Here is a 21,747-nt window from a genome sequence, read left to right as displayed (position 1 = left end):
ATTAACAATTTGATGTAGCAGTAATAACTTACATCAGTTAGGACACACAGGGTTCTGGGAATTTCGGTGCAAACTGATGGGAGAAATGAGGGTGAAGGTTGAGTTTACAACGGCATCACAGCACAAGTCAGCAGTGTCAGTCAGCACGGGTCAGGCAGCAGGAGCCAGTCAGCATGTGTGTGTGTGTGCGTACGTGCGTACGTGCGTGTGTGTGTGTGTGTGTGTGTGTGTGTGTGTGTGTATACATACATACAAGTGATGGTACATACAAGTAATCACCTGGACCACCGTCTAAAAGCTCACCCACAGGTTTTAATGTATAATTAAAATACATATCTCATTTACATAGGGGATTTTCAATAAGATATATATATAATAAATAAGTCAAATTAAAAAACATACATCAGACAGCTTCATGTTTTTTTTTTTCCCTTTTGGAGACAGGGACTCCCTCCCGCAGCCCAGGCTAGCATCTGACTCTGTAGTTGGAGCGGACTTCTGACACGCATTGTGCGTCCTCTGCCTCCCACGTGCTGGGATTACAGGCGCTCACTGCATGCAGGTCTCAGCACTGCAGCTTCTTCTTCTTTCTTGGAGGTACTGAGGATCTAACATGGGCCCGAGGCATCTCAGGCAAACGCCCTAGCTCAGAGTCACGTCCCCAGCATGGCCTCCTGTCCTTTCAGAGTTGGAACCCCCAAGCCCAGGGAGGTCTGCAGGCAATCTTAGTAATTCTTCTGCTTCTTCTTGCAACGCCTCTGCCTTTTCATGCAACAGCATCTGCAAATAAAAACCCAGTCATGAGGCAAATGGATCTGGCTAGAGAGTTGTCCACATTTTATGTCTGTAAACCCCGAGTCCTGACACACCGAGAGCTAACGCGGGAACTGAAACAGTGAGACTGGAAAACGCCCACTTTAGATCCAGAGACTCAGTAAAGGAAGACGAGGTGTCCTGTTACAGCCGCTTTAGCTGATCACAGCGTTCTGCGCACCGAGAATAAAGAGCTCTCCTCCACTCAAGGATCTGTGTCACACAGGACTCAGGCACTTAGACTTAATTTATAATCTATAAAATTTCAGAAAAATTTGCAAAAATTTAATTAGCTCTTGAAACTGTTATCCTTTACATATGCATTTAATTAGCTCTGCAAACTGTTTAATTTAGTGTGCTCTTAAGAGCCCATCAGTATTGTAGAAAGAAGTTTTACTAAGGCTCCCACAGAAACACGATTGGATCTATTACCCTTTTTACTGAAGCTCCTACAGGGACGTGACCGGATCGTTCTCCCTCCTCCACTCGCTTCCTCTCTGTCATTTTCCCTTCTGTGTTGTTTGTTTTAATTAGTTAATTAGCCAACTAACTAATTAACTGTGTATGGGTGCTTTGTGAGTTGCCCAGTTGCTGAGACCGGAGTCACAGATGTTGTGATGGCCATGTGGGAGCTGGGAGCACGAACCCAAGTCCTCTGGAAGACCAGCCAGTGCTCTAACCACTGAGCAACCTCTCCAGCTCCCTTCCTATAGTTTCTCAGGTAGGATTTCACTATATAGTCTAGGCTGACCTTAAAATTGTGATCTTCCTGTGTCAAGATAATGAACATGCATGCTGCCATGCCTGGAAATGTGGCCAATTTCAAAAACAGCACACAAGAAAGAAAGTATTCCCAAGCACAGTGCGCAGCCTGTGTGCTGGGCTGCCTTAGCTCTCTCGGGCAGGAGCAGAGGCAAGGGCGCCCTGACCCATGCAAGAACACCGTCTGCTGGGACACAGCCCGTCTTGGACGCTGTATCTGTAAACACTCAAAATGTCTCCATCACAGATCAGAGCCAAGATCAAGTAAGGCAATGTTCATATGTGAGCACCTCTCAAAACCGGGAGAAAGAAGGCCATTTTTTTTTAAATCAATTCTGCTTCACGTATGCAAATGACTTTCTTAGTTAGGCCTTCTAATGCTTCAACAAAACACCGTGACCAAAAAGCAACTTGGGGAGGAGAGGGTTTGGGGCTCAGACTTCCACATTGCTATTTACCACCAACAGAAGGCAGGGCAGGAACTCACACAGTGCGGGACCTGGAGGCAGGAGCTGGTGCAGAGGCCACGGGGCGCTGCTCACCAGTTTGCTCAGCCCTTGTTCCGGACCGCCAGCCCAGGGATGACCACCCGAATGGGCTGGGCCCTTCCCCAACAGTCACTAATTAAGAAAATGTAAAGGCCTGATCTTATGGAGGCATTTTCTCGATGAGGTTCCCCCTTTCAGATAACTCTAGTTTGTGTGTCAAGCTGACATAGGACTATCCAGCACAATAATGTAATAATGACGTTTTAAAAAGCTAAGCAAGTTATACAGTTGTGGCCGAGGACACAATACCGAAAGGCTGTAAAGGCTTCAGCCACACACACAGTACAACGGCAGTCTTGGAAAGGGCTGTAGAAAGCGGACAGCCTGAAGCTGCAGAACTCAACATAGGGAAGAGAAACTCCTGCTTCAAATGTGGGAGAACTACAGTCAGAAGGAGCGGGCTGGCTCCAGAGGGCAGCACACGTGCAGTGGGAGAAATCTCAGGTAAAGTCTAACCTCAACACACTGCGATGACCTTGGAAACGCTCCTGTCAGTGAAGGAGCTTGCAGGCTGAGAGACTGAAGTTGGGCACAGTGGAGAGGACTTCTGTGAGGAGGCTGTGAGACTGCCTCAGAACAGCATCAAGTTTTAGGGCCTCTCTCCTCTTCCCAGCAATCCTGTGCCAAATCAGGTGCACCCCATGTGTGCAGGGCCCTGTTTGCTGCAGGCATGTCTGTGCACCCTGTGTGCGTAGGGCCCTTAGAGGTCAGAAGGACACCGGATGCCCTAAACCTGGAGTTACAGTGAGCTGTGAGCTGCATACATGGCTTTGTAAACTATGATCCCATGTGAAGTGCTTTGCTCACGTGTCCAATCGCGACGCTATGGCACACGTGTCCAATCGCGGCGCTATAGCACACGTGTCCGATCGCGACGCTATGGCACACGTGTCCGATAGCGATGCTATATGGCACACGTGTCCGATCGCGACGCTATGGCACACGTGTCTGATCGCGACACTATGGCACACGTGTCCGATCGCGACGCTATGGCACACGTGTCCGATCGTGACGCTATGGCTCACGTGTCCGATCATGGCGCTATGGCTCACGTGTCCGATCGTGGCGCTATGGCACATGTGTCCGATTGTGACGCTATGGCACACGTGTCCGATCACGACGCTATGGCACACATGTCCGATCGTGGCGCTATGGCATACGTGTCCGATCACGACGCTATGGCACACGTGTCCGATCACGACGCTATGGCACACGTGTCCGATCGCGACGCTATGGCACATGTGTCCGATCGTGGCGCTATGGCACACGTGTCCGATCGCGACGCTATGGCACACGTGTCCAATCGCGACGCTATGGCACATGTGTCCGATCGTGGCGCTATGGCACACGTGTCCGATCGCGACGCTATGGCACGTTTACAAGGCTCACTCACCTTGGCTGAGGAAACAATCTGCTTGGCTTGCCATCTGGACAGATGATCAATCGTCTTCACCAGCACTTCTGGGTTGGCATTGGCTAAGTGCGTGACACTTCTGTAACCTGCGCTATATAACTGCTTTGCTCGGCCCTAAAGTATTAAGGAAAAAGAAATACTATGAGTATTTGGGATTATTAAAAAAAACCCACATGCAGCAGTAATGCACAGACAGACAGTAATGTAAATATGAAGACATGCCCCAGCAGAGCTCTGCAGAGCTTTGAGGATGTTTGGGAGGCTCTCCTCTGACAGAGGGTGGCTTTCAGTGTAAGTCGGCTGCTGGGACAAAACCAGGGATGGGAACCCAGTTAGGCACTCGGGAGATGCACGCATGTGTGCATTTACACATGCGTGTATGTGTACTTCCTAAGCAGAATGAAAGGCAAACGGCAGGAAGGACTGAGGCTGATGTGTGTTGCTAACAGAAAGCAGGCACCCGACCGAGGATCCTTTGTCCCCGCTGTCTTAGAGAATGGAAATGACCTTCCTGACGTCTGTGCATCATCACTGCACTGGGTACAAACTGACAGAGTAACTCTTTCCTCCAGAGGAGAAAGAGGAGCTATGGTTGCCACGCAGGATACACATTCTTGGGGGAGAGCAGAGCCCACGAGTTCATAACCGAGATCCTCCATCATATCCATTTCTCAAATAGCTTCCTGGGAGGCCATGGCTTCATTTTATTTAAAAAGAAGGAAATAAAAAAGGCTTCTGGGTGATCTGATCTGGGATCAGCTGAGTCTCATGTCTAGGAAGGTTTGACTGAAGGGGAAGACCCTAGAGTACACATACTTTCTATGGTCTGCCAGAAGTCCAGGCAGAGAGAGCGCAGAGGGAAGCTGGGCAGTGGTGGTGCACACCTTTAATACCAAGAGGCAGGGGCAGGGGCAGGGGCAGGGGCAGGGGGCAGGGGGCAGGGGGCAGGGGCAGGGGGCAGGGGCAGGGGCAGGGGCAGGGGCAGGGGCAGGGGCAGGGGCAGGGGCAGGGGCAGGGGCAGGGGCAGGGGCAGGGGCAGGGGCAGAGGCAGAGGCAGAGGCAGAGGCAGAGGCAGAGGCAGAGGCAGAGAGACAAAGAGAAGCAGAAAGGCAGAGGCAGGCAGAGCTCTGACTTTGAGGCCAACCTGGTGTGAAGAGAATTCAAGGACATCTAGGGCTACAAAATGAAACCCTGTTTTAAGAAACAGAGAGAGATGGCGGGAAGGGGAAAGGGAGGGAGAGGTCTGTGGAAAGCAGGGGCAGGGATGGCTGTCCTGTCCTGTGGCAGTGTGGGGCTCTTCTGCACCTTGCTTGCTCCCATGGAGGCCATTTAATTAACAGTGCTTACAGCCTTAGCTTAGCTTGCTCCCAACCAACCAGCTTTTTGCTTCTCCCAACCCATTTCCACTATTCCTGTCTGCCAGGTGGATGGTTCCTTCCCTCAGTCTCTCACATCTGCCTTCCCGCCTTCCTGAGTCTGGGTGGTGAGAACCTTCTGCCTCTCTCTCCCTCAAGCGACTGGCCTCCCAGCTCTTTGCTGACCAGCGATGCACGAGATTATCCCTGCATGCCCAACCCTGCTGCGCTGCTGAAAGCCAGCTTCTTCGTTTTCAGCGTGGAGACCGTGGAGATTGGCCAGGAACTGCTGCGGGCAGTCTCAGGCCAGCCAGCCATGCGGCCGTCTATCAAGTCCTCTTTGTTTCTATGTGCTGATTGCATCGGTTCTGTTCCTCCACGGGACCTGGAACAGTAGGGTTCTTTCTAGAACCTACGATGCAATAATGTGTCAGAAAGCGGTAAAACTTGGTTTTCTGTTAGAAGCCATGAGCTCAGTCAGGGCCCGGGTGACGCTGACCTCTAGGACCCCGGTCACTTCCATGAGAGGGATCAGCTCCGCCTTCACGCAGTATGTCAGCTTCTTGGTGAGTTCCACCAAAAGGGCTTTGTAAACCCACAGTTCCTCCAGCTCCTGAGCAGACAGAGACACATCAGTAAATTACTTTATGTAAGTTACGCATTGACCCGGGTGAGCTACTCCTAAGGGTTTCCCGCGGCTTGGACGAGCTAAGGTAAGGATGGTCCTCACATGGCAAGGACGCATGGGGTCTTGGGAGCTTGACGAACCAGCTTTTGGAGGAGGAAAAAAGACTGAAAATTAAGGAAAAAAGTTATTCTAATCAAAATTTCAGAAGTGTCTGTACAGTTTTGTTTGTCGAGTGACTATAAACAGTTTTTACTTGTGGGAGTTAACTGAGAGACGAAGTATTAAGTAAGGACAGTGTCGTATGCAACATGATAATCAACAAACACTTAGGCTAATGAGAACAGGAGGTCTGAGTGAGGCATGGGGCGTGGCTTGGTAGGCATCATGCCAGCCTGTCTGTGTGAGATCTACTCGGGGGTCCTGGGGCCCTGGCTCTGGGTGAAGTGCACAGGCTTGAGCGGAGTTCAGAGCTTCAGCACCCCCAGAAGAGCCTGTGCAGTTCAGGGCCGCACGCCTGTCACCCCGCACTGTGTGCTGTACACGGGGGCGCAGTCAAAGTGGCGAGCTCCAGGCTCCGTGAGAGCCCGACTCACACCGCACTAACAGCAGCGCCGGGTGTGTGTGTGTGTGTGTGCGCGCGCGCGCGCGCGCGCACGCCACCCTGCACCAAGCCACGCTGCCCTCCCCCGTACCCCACTGCCCTGCATGAGCCCTCCCGCCGCATGGGAAGAACTCCACTAAGTTCTCACTTCTAATCCTGGTTAAAAATCATCCTCACTAACACAGCTGCTGAACATAAGAGTTAACAAGTAAAAATACACCACTCACCCTTCACTAGCATTCACATTCGCAGACTACAGAGGTTTAAGATATGAAAGAAAATTGAAATTGAAACCTGGTGAGCTGGGTGTGGTGGTGAACACCTTTAATCCCAGCACTCAGGAGGCAGAGGCTGCCATATATATATGATATATATGTTAATTTTACGATCCTTTATATACACATACACCGATCATGTAGAGCCTATGTTTAACGCAGGGCTGCCTGCCTGGCACTAGGAGTAAATGTGTATGTTTCCATGGCCTTCTAGAAGATGTGGGACTGAGCAGTCACGTGCCCGCGGATGGACTTGGGTAATTGACCAAACCCCTCATCCCTCCTGAGTCGTCGCACAGAGGCCAGGATGTAAGGGACAGCCTGGAACCGTCAGCCCTGGTCCTGAGAACAGGCCAGCGCTGCGCTTTCCACTGCTGCAGCGTTTTAGCTGACTCAGGAATTTCTGCATCATTTCCCTGAGCTCAACACAGTCCTGGTCTAGGCAGAAACGAAGACAGGCTTTACATAAATCTGCATGCTTTGACAGCCACAGTGACTCAGCAGGGAGGAGAGGCAACTGCTTAGAGTTTACCAGCAGTTTCCATGAGAAGACAGGTCGAGTCCCACGGTTAGCTGATTACCTCACAGAAGTGCAGTATGCAGGAGGAGAACGAGGCAGCTCCCATAAGCAGGCTCTGCACGTATCCTCGGGGCATGTTAAATTTCTCAGACACACTCCAAACGTTGGTCTCTCTCAGCAAGGAATAAAGGACGAAAGACAGATAGAGTCTGTTGACAACGTTCTTGTCCACCTTCTAGAAAGACACGAAAGGCATCATGAGTGGCTGAGGCTGCAGCTGCAAGGACAGAGGCAGCACAGAGGCCCCTGGCACCTCATGCACCCGTCAGCCCCGGAGGAGACAGCTGTTCCCAGTGTAGGGACACTCGCTGTGCCGGAGGACAGAGGATGGAAATGCTCAAGGCTGGCACCCGGCACTCAACTGTGACAACCTGGGACGAGGGCCTTTGCAGATGTGGTTAGTTCAGGACCTGTAAATGATGCACACCAGCCAGGATTTACCACAGCCCTGAACTTACTGACTGGAACCTTCACACATGAGGACAGGACAAGGAGACATGGAGGTCAACGAAAAGCAAGGCTCAGCTCAGAGAGATGCACTCGGGAGCCAAAGAGCTGCCGGACCCAAGCCACACGACTAGGAGGGAGCACGGGAGGCTTCTCCTGGCAGCCAAGAAGCCAGTGCAGCCTCCTGAACTGTGAGGGATCAGCCGGGCCTCACACACGCTGAGGGCGCTGAGGGCGTGCTCTACCCTGAGCTGCAGCTGGGCTGGCTGCTCAGTCGCCCGCCCTGTTGGAGGGAAGGAGGCTCCTGTGCTCATGGATAAGCAGCAGGGACCAGGAATGCTAACACTCGGAGGTGTTCCTTCACAGGAAGAGATGTACAATGTCGTATACACCTAGGAGGCTGGGGGCGATGTGTTTAACAGCCTGGTGACCTTTGTGCTTCTCATGGCCTTGTTTCCTCAATCTGTAGAACCTATCTTTAGGGAAGATGTCACATGTACTTTACAAAGCTCTCTGATGTGCACATGGGATTGAGTTACTTATTACTAGGAAAATGTTTACCAAATTAATGTTTACCAAATTGTGCCCTGCTTACATATGCCTAAAATAACTAACCTGGGACCAAACTCTCAAAGTCTGAAAAATATGGGCTACTGAGTTGTGTGGGACAGAGTGACACTCCCCTCCCCCAGCACTCTGTGTGGATCCACACTCTGTTGGAAGTTAGGGAGACCTCCACAGTGACTGTGCGTTTGTAAACTGCATTTGCATGTGAATGGAAGTTAGAAAAACACATTAACTAAATGGTGAGCTTGCCTGTACTATAAACTGCAAGGGAGTACGCTCTGATTTCCCCAGGGTCGTGATATCAGTGTCCCAAAGCTGAACAGAGACAGGAAGACTGCCGGTGGCTGCAGTTTCTGCTCTGTGGTCAGCTTTTGCCTGTGCCAGTGATCTAGTGCAGAGAACTGCATCTCTCCTAACCAGGTAACCTAAGAAACGATTTCACAGACGTCCTGGAAGGAGGGGAGTAGTCACAGAGCAGCGCTGGCCTGCATGAGGGGCCTGCACTCCTAGCCCTTGAAGGCCCAGTGGGAAATCAAGACCTGAGTTACATAGCAAGTCCCTGTCTGAAAATGAAAACATAAATATGAAAGAATATTGAGATAAAGGCTATGTGTCAGTGGATTTTGAATTACAGATCAGCATGTATATAATGGACCATCCTTTTAAAAGCATTAAGCTAAAAAAGTATATTGAATTCTGGATAGGCAAAGATAGCTTTTTAATTTGGCATTTTTAATGTGCTTTTACCATTAACTATAAATTGAGTTAATGTAGACTTTGCTTAGAATGTAATTCCAAAGCCAGGAAAAATGACAGAATTATTACATGGCAGGATAGATGTCTTAATGACAATTTCAAGCTTTTGTAAGAAATGCCAATAAGAAGAGTTAGGGGCTGGTGAGACGGCTCTGCAGTTAAAGCACTTGTGCAAGGCTGACCGCCTGAGCCTGACGCTGGAACCGTGTAAAGGAAGAGAGAGAGAGAGAGAGAGAGAGAGAGAGAGAGAGAGAAAGAAGAGGAAGCGTGCGTGAGAGAGTGAGAAAGAGAGAGAGAGAGAGAAAGAAGAGGGAGTGCACGAGAGAGAGAGAGAGAGAGAGAGAGAGAGAGAGAGCGCGCCAACTCCACAAAGCTGTCCTAGGACTTCCGCATCAGTGCCGTGACTTGAACACAAACATATATACATCATGCACACGTGCACACACATATGCAAGTAGGACAGCTCATATGGAGATACTGGGAACCATACTGGCCTCTTTAGGGGATGGAAACCTAGTGGTAAAGTGCTCCGTAAAGTGCTTTCATCAGCACTACACACACACATAGACACACACACACACACACATACACACACACACACAAACACATGCGCGTGTGCACACTATATATAAACCTGCATACATAATGTATATAAAAACATTTTAAATTCAACTTATATATACAGTTTTATGATATTGTACAAATATTTTATAATATAAACCTAACAGATTAATGTGCAGACATTTTTTTTTTGTCTTTTTTTAACTACAGGTGTCAGGGCTGGAGAGATAGATAGCTCAGTGGTTAAGAGCACTGGCTGCTCTTCCAGAGGTCCTGCTATAATTCCCAGCAACCACATGGTGGCTCACAACCATCTGTAATGAGATTGGATGCCCTCTTCTGGGGTGTCTGAAGACAGTGACAGTGTACTCATAAATAAATTGTTTAAAAAAAAAAAGAAAAAGACAGGGTCTCACTTGTGTAGCTCTGCCTTGCCTGGAACTCACTATGTAGACCAGGCTGGCCTTGAACTCACAGAGATCTACCTGCCTCTATCTCCCAAGTGTTAGGAAACAAAAAGATCAAGTCAGTAAAGGAGATGATATAGGACACTCGTTTTCTTGAATGACTCTTATTTAGAAAATAAGAAAGATACAGCACCTTTCTGATGGCTTGTCCTGATGCTTTTTTCCCGATAAAACTTTCGGAGATTCCAAGAAGAGCGGCTACATTTTGCTCTGCTGGGCTGAGTTGACTAAACTACGTAGAGAAGGAATAAACAGTGAAAAAATAAAATTGCAGCTTTAAAAGTCTCGTGTCAGCCAACGCCAGGGTTAATTCTGAGGACATATGATTTTAATGGACAAGAAAAACCCCACGACTTATCCTAAGCAGAGGAAAGCTTTGTCAACCCTGGCTACCTATGATGGTGGCTCCTCAGTTCCGTGACCTAGCGACCTAGTGACGCACAGCTGTCTGCCTGTGTGAGTGTGTGCTGTGAGCTTGGCTTACTGTATCTCTCAGAACATGTCTACTGTGCATGAAGACAAGGCGGGGAGCACCTTTTATGACTGTGACTGTGTTTAATTTACAGTGAGCTAGAAGAGGAGACAGGCAGGAAGGATCTGAAAGTAACTGCGCCATATACGACTTGAAAAACTTAACAACTTAAAAACGACACTGTGGAAATTAATTTCCTGAGATTAAGAAGCTGTAGACTGGGGCGTGAGGGTGTGGTTTCAAAGCAGAACACACATACTTATTATCCACAAGGCTTTAGGTTCAGTCTTACCGCTATGGGGTGTATTATGCGAGCTCTCTGTGGGCTGGAAACGGCTAAGCTAGGAAAGTGCTTGCTGCACAGGCGTGAGGCACGGGCCATCCTAGAACTGTGAAAAGCCAGCTGTGGGAGCCCTGCACTGTGATCTCAGCACGGAGGTGGGAGCCAGGAGGATCCCTGCAGCTCATCTGCGAGTTAGCCTAGATGAGTGGGGGGCTCCAGGTCCCAGAGGGAGATCTTGTCCCAAAAAAACAAGTGGATGGCTCTGGGGAATGACACCTAAGCTTGACCTGACTCCACATTCATGCATGAACATGCACACCACCTGAACACACACATCCACACAAACAGTGTTCAAAACCTGAGAGACATATACACATTTGTGTGAATGCCACAATAAGACCTATAGTTCTGTACAATTCACATACAGTAGCCTCAACAAGGAAGAGCAACTCTGAAAGACAAAAGGCCCAGTTCCAAAGGTCTCACCAGGTCACGTGACAACAGCCCCACTCTCTCACCTGCCTGAAGTACACCATCCAGTCAGGCTCCAACTGAGCAGCATGGTCGTAGGGTGTGGTTAGGTAGACCAGATGGAGAAGGCTCTCCAGCACAAGTCCTTCCAGACCTTTCTTCAAGTCTCTGTACAGAGTGCCACAATAGGCCAAATCAATGGCTCCTAAAGAAATACGAAAACACAGGGCACGCTCTCAGCCAGGTGTGCCGTACATGTCTGTCCCAGCCACAGACAGACCCAGTACCCAAACCCAGTTCGGATTAGTTTGATTTGAGAAGTCTATCTGACCTCTCAGAGTTTTATTTTCCTCAGGTTTAAGAGACAATAAAGCAAGCACAACTGAATCAAAATAAGAAAACATACAGTGAACATTTGGGCTTTGTTAATTAGAAAAATTCCAGTACAAATATCATGAATGTATGTGAAATACACAAAGCTATCATAATTCTGGTGTGTTTGCACCTGTGGTATTATACTGCATTAAACCCAACACTCTGACTGAGAAGTGACAAAGACTTGCTTGCTATTCTTGTTTGCTGAGGAGGTCAAGGAAGGCCCATGCACGCCAGGGGCTCTACTCCTGCATATGGCTCAGTCCTGAATTAAACCCTACCAGTAAGTCCTCAAATTCTCTTATTTGTAATAGTTTTGGAGGTTATTTTAATAGTATGCATCACATTTTCTGATCAATTACTCTATTTTTGGTAATCTGGTAAAAAAAAAATCTCAACGTGTACTCAAAATAAATTGAGACACTCTGTTTATAAGTCATGTGGCTATAATCAGAAAAAAAATCACAAGCAATGAAAATGTTTATAAATAGAGGGTTACATAAGTTATGATCCAGCCCAATTATGGATGAGTGCAGCATAAAAGCGGTGTGGGTCTGGACTCTTAGTGTGAGCCCACAGGTGATCTTGGTCGGCTACCTGGAGGCCGAGGCAGGAGGACTGCACAGTCATGGTCGGCCTGAACTACAGCAGACCAGCTCCGTCAACTGAGTGAGATCTAGATTCACAAAGGAAAGAGAGCTGAGGACGGAGCTCGGGCACAGTGCCTGGCTGACACTCGCGATGCCATGGGTCCTCGGTAATTTATAAATGAGCACGATTCCATTGAAAAGTGAATGATGTATGTAAACACACGCGTGTCTGCGCAGAAGTGGCCAGGCGCCACCTGCCAGGGACGTGCTGCCCTTGTGCAAACACCAGAGATGGCCAACACCGCCGTTAGATGACATATGATCCTTTTGAACTGCTGTGGGGTATGTGGTCAGTGTTGCCTGATAGACTATGTTAGATCATGAACTGGGAACACTGGGAGTTCCCGAGGCGTGGGATGGGGCAGGTGTATGGACCTCTGATAACACAATCCTGAGTTCTTAGGATGGTTGGTGTGTGTGTGTGTGCACATGTGTGCAGGAGGATGTCACTCCCCACATGACTCTTTGACTGAACCATAAGCTCACTATTAGGCTAGGCCGGTTGAGCAGCAGGCTCCCAGGCCCTAGCTGCCTCTATCGCCCTCCTGCTGGGACGGCAGGCCACGCCCCCTGCTCGGCTGGCCTTTCATGTGGGTGCTGGGAATCTGAACTCAGGTTGGTCTTTAGGATTTTACTGACTGACTTTACTGAATGAGACCTCTCCCTAACCTAACATTTTTTAAAGAGCAGATATTTTTCAATAAGTAAATTACTCATTAAGAAGTAAATTCTTGGGGAGGGGTTGGGGGGTCTTAGGGGAAGGGGATATCGGGAAATGTTTTACCATTGGCAATTAAAAAAAAAAAAGTAGTAAATTTTTCCAGGATAACCAAGGCTACACAGAAAAACCCTGTCTTCAAAAATAAAAATAAAAATCAATTAATTAATTCTCCGTTCAGACACAGCCTATAGATTAAGCAAAAAGCAAGTTCCAGAACAACAGTAAATATTGTTTAAAACAAAATTTGAATCTGTTTATAGCATGGACTGTAAGCTGAAGTAAAACAGAGTCAGGTGTTACTTCAGGCAAGTTAAGCTGTGCATTGCCAATGGAGGGAGGGAGTGAGGGAGGGAGGGGGAAGGTGACAAGGTGCTCTCTCCTCTATCTACATGTGCATTTACTTACAATTCAAAGTATTTTCAACTTCGGAAAGCTGAAATAGCTCTTAAGAGTAATGCTTCTAATATGAAATCACAAATCCAATTTAAATAAAGAAAATACCTTAACTTCTATTGTTTCCAGTACATTCCCTGAGAAAGCTCTGAGATTTAGATACACTTACCCTTAAAGGAAGCTTGACCCAGCTTTGTAATCCGGAAGTGACACTGTAACTTCTCCTTGTGGCTATCTTTCTGTAGAAGTCCTTTCTCTGTCAGGTGTTCAAGAGCGTCAACTGTTACTTCCCAGAGACTTTTTTCTTTCAATAAAATCTTTTGCTGAACACCAAAAAGTGTACCATTCATAAACTGATATATGTCACCAAGACTGGCTGCAATCTGAAAGAATTCAGGACATTGCTGGGACATTTTTCTTAGTTCAAGGAACAAGATTACTTACATTCATATCTTAAAACTATTTGAAGAAAAAATTAGCACAAAATCTACAGAATTAAAAACAGGAAAAACAACTGAAGGAAAAGACAGTTATCATGTTTATGCTTCTTATACACATTTTTTCAGTATATTAATTTTAATAAAATATTTTATTATTATTACTATTATTATGTTTTGCTTTGTTTTGAGGCAGGGCTTCTCTGTGTAGTCCTGGCTGTCTTGGAACTCACTCTAGACCAGGCTAGCCTTGAACTCACAGAGATCCACTTGCGTCTGCCTCCGGAGTGCTGGGATTAAGATGTATGCCACCTCTCTGGCTCCTGTTTATTATTTTTAGTTCATGCCTGTGTGTGGTGAGATACACACATATCAGTGCAGATGCTGTCGACGGCAGAGGTATTGGATCCTCTGGAGCTGGTGTTCTGGGTGGTTACAAATCACCTGGTGTAGGATCTGGGAACTGAAAGTGGGTCCTTTGCAAGAACAGGGCTAGGTCTTAACCCCTGAGCTATCCCCCTCCCCAAACTGCTATTAGTTATTATATTATTCCCAAAGCTGTGCTCTGTCCAACCTCTCCAGCAGCATTCCTCAAATCTACTCAGGCTCCTTTTGGAATCCTCCCTTCACCTACTTCCGCCTACCCATGGAGGCACGCTTAGCTCTAAAGACCACAATAAACCTAACAAAGAAACATGGAGACCATAGGAGAAGGAATCCTGTGTGGTGTGCCGGCAGCAGGCAAGGAGGTGTCAAGCAGAAGGGTCAGCTAGTGATCAGTCAGCCTCTCTCTCTGTGGGCTCCATTCCTCTTCCTGTCCTTCCTTCCTTCCTTCCTTCCTTCCCTCCTTCCCTCCCTCCCTCCTTCCCTCCCTCCCTCCCTCCCTCCCTCCCTCCCTTCCTTCCTTCCTTGTCTTCTCCCCACTGCCCACCAGCCGGATATTTATAGCTCACAGCAGTGATCCTAATACTCTGCACTTGGCATCTAGGTGTAAAACACTCAGAATTAGAACACACTTTTATTAGCCAACTTCACCAAAATCAGCATGTTATATTAAAAAAGGACAGATCAATAGCTCTCATATAATTCTGATGATACTTCAACGGGAATATTTAAGTAGTCATTTCATATTAAACCAATATAATGCTCCATGATAAAATATTATGGAGTACTCATTTTTGCATTGCTTCTCCCTCTCCTTTATTAACAATCATTCTTAATATTCAAGCTCAGATGCACTTATGAGATTTTTGGGATGATGCTGTTTGTGGATCATTAAAGTACTCCAGCCTTTGTGTACCTCTGAATGACGTGTTCTCATGGGCTCAGGCATTTGGTCTCTAGCTGTGGTGCCGTCTGAGAGGGGCCTTCCTGGAGGAAGCAGATCACTGGGGTGGGCTTTGAAGGCTTAAAGCCACAGGCATTCCTGTTCTGGGCCTCTGCTTCCTGCGTGCAGTTTGAGATGTGAGCTCTCGGCCTCCAGCTCCAGTGGTCACGTCAGTTAGCGGCTGCATCCTGCGTCCACCATGGTGGACACTAACCCCCTAGGACCGTGAGCCCAAACGAACTCTTTCTTCTAAAAGTGCAGGTGAGAAATTTGGGGTTAACCTTTGACATTTTTCCAGGTTTTTCTTTCTTTCAGACCAGGTTTCACGCAGCCTGGCCTGCCTTCAGCTTCTGATATGTCTGCCTCTACCTCCCAGGCGCTGGGACTGCAGGCATGTGCAATAACAGCCTAGCTTTCGGGTTTAGTTAGTTAATTATTTTAAGAGACAAGAGTCTTACCAGGTAGCCCTAGCTGGCTTGGAAACACAAAAATCTGTCTTCCCAGTGCTGGTATTAAAGGCATCATGGGAACACGCTTGGGTTGTTTTTCATTTATTTGCTTTTTCGTTTTTCAAAACAGTTTTTTTAAAAACAGAGCTCTGGCTGTCCTAGACTTTCTTTATAGACCAGGCTAGCCTTGAACTCACAGAGATGAGGCTGCCTCTTTCTCCCAAGTGCTGGTATTAGAAATGCACACAACCATGCCCGGATGCTTGGGTTCAATTTTTACGGCATTAGGAAACCGCTGACCGAGTGAGTTTACGTGGAAGGAGTGACTTATTGTTCACGCTGTGTGACTATTCTGCGTGAAGCATTACTTGGCAGGAGGAGACAGGAAAGTGCGGGTTCAGGCACGCAGTACAGGTCTACAGTAGAGCAGCCCTGCTGGATACATCTAATCTAGTGTTTGTAAAACAGAAATTAGACTCAGTTCAAGGACTGGAGATAAAACATAAGTATCTGGCAAGGTGTCTGGAACATGGCTGTGATAAATAACCGGGAATTCCCTGAGTTCCCACGATGTAACTGCCACTTCCTCTCCCTGGAGGTTCCTTCTCTTCCTGTCCTCTCGTGTCTCTAGGGACGCTCACCTCTGTCTCTTTAGCCTCTGGTCTCACACTGTGCAAGTCACAAGTCCTTGGTTGGTGTCAGAGCCAAGTTCTGACAAAGTCTCTGAGGACTATTACATCTCTGGTGGTTAAACATGCTCCCCTATGACCCCAATCAAAGCCATATGGTTTGGGGCACCTGTTTCCATACAAACTTCAACTCCTCAGTATTCCTCCCCAGCGTTACAGGGTCTAACCTGCTGACTGTTACCCATGTCACAGCCCCTCTCCAGTGTTACAGGGTCTAACCTGCTGACTGTTACCCATGTCACAGCCCCTCTCCAGTGTTACAGGGTCAAGCCTGGTGACTGTTATCCATGTCACAGCCCCTCTCCAGTGTTACAGGGTCTATCCTGCTGACTGTTACCCATGTCACAGCCCCTCTCCAGTGTTACAGGGTCTAACCTGCTGACTGTTACCCATGTCACATCCCGTTTCCAGTGTTACAGGGTCTAACCTGCTGACTGTTACCCATGTCACAGCCCCTCTCCAGTGTTACAGGGTCTAACCTGCTGACTGTTACCCATGTCACAGCCCCTCTCCAGTGTTACAGGGTCTAACCTGCTGACTGTTACCCATGTCACAGCCCCTCTCCAGCGTTACAGGGTCTAACCTGCTGACTGTTACCCATGTCACAGCCCCTCTCCAGTGTTACAGGGTCAAGCCTGGTGACTGTTACCCATGTCACAGTCCCTCTCCAGCGTTACAGGGTCTAACCTGCTGACTGTTACCCATGTCACAGCCCCTCTCCAGTGTTACAGGGTCTAACCTGCTGACTGTTACCCATGTCACAGCCCCTCTCCAGTGTTACAGGGTCAAGCCTGGTGACTGTTACCCATGTCACAGCCCCTCTCCAGTGTTACAGGGTCTAACCTGCTGACTGTTACCCATGTCACAGCCCCTCTCCAGTGTTACAGGGTCAAGCCTGGTGACTGTTACCCATGCCACATTAAGCTTTTGTTCTTGCGTTCTACTCTAAATATCTAGTGTGGCTTATCTCTTCCTTCCGTGTCTGAGTCTCTCCTTCAACCTCAGTGCAATTCGTCATATTCTTCTTTAGACGTTCACGGTTCTAGTGTGGCAGGTGACGCGGTAAGGATTATCATCATCTGTCTGCAAGGACCAATCCCTGTGATATCTCTGTTTCACTTATGTCTCACATACATTTTACTCCCAGTTCATCCTAATGAGGACAAGCCATGTGATGAGCTAAGAACAATTGTTTTGCAGTTAGAAAAAGCTAGATTCAAACTCCTTTACTAATTTTTGTTGTTGTGGCTAACTGTACTTTGGGCACAAGGACTGAATTTAGTTAACTTAAAAATAAGTCTAGCTGTGTGGTGGTGGCACACGCCTGTAATCCCAGCACTTGGGAGGCAGAGGCAGGCAGATTTCTGAGTGCAAGGCCAGCCTGGTCTACAGAGTGAGTTCCAGGACAGCCAGGGCTATACAGAGAAACCCTATCTTGAGAAAACAAAAAATCAAAAAACCAAACCAAAACAAAAAGAGTCTAAAAGAGATTAATGAAAAACTCTAAAAAAATTTCCTGGCTGTCCTGGAACTCACTCTGTAGACCAGGCTGGCCTCGAGCTCAGCAATTCACCTGCCTCTGCCTCCCAAGTGCTGGGATTTAAGGTGTGCACCACCACCACCCGGCTCAGTATTCTTCATACTTGATAAAAATGAATCTCTAAGATTCAGTTTTCATGTTAGTAAACCCATCAGAGGTTGAAAATATTGTAACTGAAACTGCACACAGTCCACCCAGCCTGCGGAGCTGGGTGGTAACATTCTCCTCTGTGGAGCATCGGCTGCGCCCTTCATGTCTGCAGAACTGTGGCTGTGGGACTGCAGCGTACGATGACAGGCACGCCTCCCTTCTGATGTGAGCAGGGGTGAGGGCTTGTCACGCGGCTGGATCCACTGTCTCCCATAAAGTAACTTCAGGTAGGTATCGATTAGTATCTGATTTCTTATTCTAACTTTCCTCTATGAATTCAGTCTTTTTAAAATATAATTTAGTTTTATTTTAAGCACATTAGTGCTTTGCTTGCATGTATATCTGTGTAAAGGAGTTGGATCTCCTGGAAGTGGAGTTACAGACAGTTTCGAGCTGACATACGGGTGCTGGGACCTGAACCCAGGTCCTTAGGGAGCAGCCAGTGTACTCTTATTTGCTGAGCCATCTCTCCAGTTCCCAGATTTAGATTTTTTTTTTTTTTATGTCACAGACTGTTCTGTTTCCTATTACATTAGAGGTTACCTTTTCATTTTGTATTTTGCCTGAATTTTTAAAAATCTCTATTATCTCAGGTAATACTCATCACATTTAAGAAGATCTTTAACCAGGCGGCGGTGGTGGCACACTCCTGTAATCCCAGCACTCTGGGAGGCAGAGGCAGGTGGATTTCTGAGTTCGAGGCCAGCCTGGTTTGCAGAGTGAGTTCCAGGACAGACAGGGCTACACAGAGAAACCCTGTCTCGAAAAAAATACCCAATTCCAAAAATAAAAATGATCTTTAAAAAAAATACCTTCAGGCCAATTAAGGAGAGAAACAGACTCTGCAGTCCCTTGGTGACTTCCTCAACGAGGCGGCTGTGGCAGTCCTCCAGCGGTCCGTTTATTAGTTCCAGGACCTACAAAAGTTAGAGTGGTATTGTTTGTGCTGTTACTCAATCTAAACAGTGTTCCACAATAAGAACTCACACTTTGTAAGATCTCCAGAAGCCCCAGACTCCTCCAAAGCCAAAACAAAACACAATCACAAAAGGAGCAAGAATGAACAGATGTTCTAGAACAATGTCTGAAATACAACCGTATTTGAACTCTCTTCCTCAGTTTAAGGAGCACTGCATGATCTTACGTGGGCGTGGTCCAGCCGAGCCTCACCTGCTGCTTGTCTTTCTCTTGCAGCAGAAGGATGCTCTCCCCGGCTGTGTCTATCCCCGCCCGGCCAGCCCTGCCGATCATCTGCTTGTACTGATTCCTCTTTAAGAACGCGTTAGCCACGTAGGGAGCTCTTAAGATGACTCTGGAAGGTATAAAATTAAAGTGATCCTCTACGCCAGCAACTACTCTTTAAACCCAATTCTGTTTTATCGGTTTTATTAAGTGTAATGACACATTCACTTTAAGTAAAACTGCACTTACACTGCATCTTTGATGTCCTAGGTTCTTACATATATTACCTGTAATTCTTACAAAATGCTTAGCAATATCCTTATTTTCCTCTCCTATGAAGACATTGTCTGAAGTTCACTAGTGGCTTAAACAGCCAATGAGTGGATGCCAGCGCCATCACTGGAGCCCAGGCCTCGGCGCTGAGAGGCCTGTGGTCAGTCTAGAGCAGCAGCCTCCAAAGCTTCCTGATTTATACCTCAGAACTGAGAGATCTGGTCTTATACCACCACCACCGTATGCTACCGACATATGAACTTATGTTATCTTTAACTATAAGGCACTGCAGATTTCAATGGCTGTAGTCTACGAAAACATCAATTTCAATCCTGCTCAGGCATAAACAAATCTGTAGTCAGCTTTCCTCTTCAAAGGCAACTGAAGAATCCATCATTTGCCCACATTATCAACTCCTGTATTTATAAATCTCAAGAGACTATGTAGACTGGTGAAAACTTGAAAAAAACAAAATGAAGGAAAAGTAAGAGAACGCAGAAAAATGACTGCATACAACAAATACAATAAATAATTTGGGAAAATTGTAAATAGAGTTCACAGAAAATTCCAGAGGGAATCATATCCACTGATTTCTTCTACAAGAAGTATAACAGAATTCTTGAAAATTTAAAATGCATTTAAAATCTAAAGATGTAACGAATAAACATAACAGAACAGTAAAAAGCTAGCTTTTTCTGTCCCAACACCCCACTCGTGTAGTATCCCTTTGCAGTGTCCCAGCATCCCACATGTGTAGTATCCCGACATCCCATGGGCATGCTGTCCCGACACCCCACACGTGTAGTATCCTGGCATCCCATAGGCACGCTGTTTCACACCCCACACGTGTAGTATCCCGACACCCTACACGTGTATTGTTGCCGTTGTATCCATCCCACATCCTTTTACCCCATCCTACTTCACTAATCTCCTATTTCTGTGTCTTTAATAGAAAATGGATTTGGGGGTAGTGGTACCTGGGTTTGAATCTAGGACTTTCTAGGTGTTAGGCAAGCACTCTGCACTATATTGTCGTCCAGTCCACTAAAAACTTGAATTTTAAATGGAAGGTGAAATTGGAGGAAAAAAGGAGTTGATAGCTGTAACCACATGTTTTTAACCCAGGTTAGCCTGAGTAAGCTTCTCTCAGAAGAGAAGAGAACGAAGCTCATGGAAAGATGGACTACAGAAATGACCAGCAACAACTCTAAGACAGAGAAACCACAGAGCTCAAGATGGAGCCTCCACCATGTGCCACGCCCTAACAAAAGACAAGTGAACCGGGAGTGCAAGGGTTATATGATCAAGCTGCCTGGGTTCCAATGTGGCTTCGGATCTCCCCCTTCCCTCTCCCCCCTTCTATCATTCTATCATTATCTATTGTTATCTATCTATCATCTATCTATCTATCTATCTATCATCTATCTATCATTATCTATCTATCGCTATCTATCTATCATTATCTATCTATCGTTATCTATCTATCCATCTATCGTTACCTATCTATCTATCTATCGTTATCTATCGTTATCTATCGTTATCTATCGTTATCTATCCATCCATCTATCCATCCATCTATCTATCCATCTATCTATCCATCTATCTATCTATCTATCTATCTATCTATCTATCTATCTATCTATCGTTATCTATCCATCTATCCATCTATCTACCTATTCATCTATCCATCCATCCATCCATCCATCTATCTATCTATCCATCTATCCATCTATATCTATCTATCTATCTATATCTATCTATCTATCTATCTATCTATCTATCTATCTATCTCTATCGTTATCATTATCTATCTATCTATCGTTATCTATCTATCTATCTATCTATCTATCGTTATCTATCTATCTATCTATCTATCTATCTATCTATCTATCTATTGTTATCTATCTATCTATCTATCTATCTATCTATCTATCTATCTATCTATCTATCGCCGAGGTGGCCCAGTAAAGTCTGTAAAAATGATATTTTACAGACAGAGGTGAAAGAAAAAATGTCTCCTGGGAATAACGGACATCCCCGTACATTTAGAAGCAGATAAATCTCACTTGGCAATTTCTTAAACTCTCCTATTTCCTTATAGCCGAGACATGGCTTAACCAAGCAAATACAGATGTGTAAGAATCCATCTTATAGCAAAAAAATCTGCTTTGCTTTGCTCCAACCATCTATGTTATTATGGTAGAAAAGGCATTCCAGAAATTCCAGTCACTGCCTTTCAGGGCAGGTGTATTCCAAACAATAGCCCAGACTAAGGGTATTTACATCTGAAAAATCTTATGAGGTCCCTGCCATACAGACTGGTCAAGGTAGAAAGAATTTACATTTGAGTTGGTTCCCTAGCTACCTTTCCCTACAAGTTAATCTAGTTCTGCCTTTAACTGTTAATTAACTCAGGAAGACTGAATTGAGAGAGAGAGAGAGAGAGACTGACTCAGAGTAGGAATGAGTTAGTTAATTCATCAAGCTAAGGGCTAGAGGCTGGAGCAGATCCAGCTAATCATCCAGGGCCTAGGGCAGCCTACAATGGCCCCAGGCATGGC

The 21,747-nt window shown here is 46.6% G+C and overlaps 1 protein-coding gene and 1 long non-coding RNA gene across 6 annotated transcripts in view; both read right to left on the bottom strand.

Annotated features, from left to right (window-relative positions):
* Positions 1-292: 292 nt before the first annotated feature.
* The window catches only part of Helq (helicase, POLQ like), a 41,137-nt gene continuing 19,682 nt past the window's right edge, over positions 293-21,747 (bottom strand). For 3 of the 4 annotated variants that reach the window (XM_052199590.1, XM_052199592.1, XM_052199593.1), the window contains 9 exons: positions 18,902-19,043; positions 18,544-18,648; positions 13,309-13,522; positions 11,048-11,205; positions 9,908-10,006; positions 6,978-7,151; positions 5,392-5,505; positions 3,517-3,651; positions 293-780 (listed from right to left, as the gene is read on the bottom strand). In XM_052199590.1, the coding sequence (XP_052055550.1) occupies positions 643-780; positions 3,517-3,651; positions 5,392-5,505; positions 6,978-7,151; positions 9,908-10,006; positions 11,048-11,205; positions 13,309-13,522; positions 18,544-18,648; positions 18,902-19,043 (1,279 nt within the window). In that variant the 3' untranslated portion in view covers positions 293-642. The remainder of the gene's footprint in view (positions 781-3,516; positions 3,652-5,391; positions 5,506-6,977; positions 7,152-9,907; positions 10,007-11,047; positions 11,206-13,308; positions 13,523-18,543; positions 18,649-18,901; positions 19,044-21,747) is intronic. The other variant, XM_052199591.1, reaches the window with a different exon arrangement.
* Positions 15,820-16,851, bottom strand: LOC127696681 (uncharacterized). 2 transcript variants are annotated; one of them, XR_007980302.1, is made up of 3 exons: positions 16,729-16,851; positions 16,469-16,572; positions 15,820-16,416 (listed from the first exon to the last, which is right to left on the bottom strand). It is a non-coding gene; the product is annotated as an uncharacterized LOC127696681 (long non-coding RNA). The 2 variants fall into 2 exon arrangements; XR_007980301.1 differs by having other exon boundaries at positions 15,820-16,260.

Source organism: Apodemus sylvaticus, chromosome 11, assembly GCF_947179515.1.
Source record: "Apodemus sylvaticus chromosome 11, mApoSyl1.1, whole genome shotgun sequence".
NCBI lineage: Eukaryota > Metazoa > Chordata > Mammalia > Rodentia > Muridae > Apodemus > Apodemus sylvaticus.
This window is presented reverse-complemented; position numbering and strand designations above follow the sequence as displayed.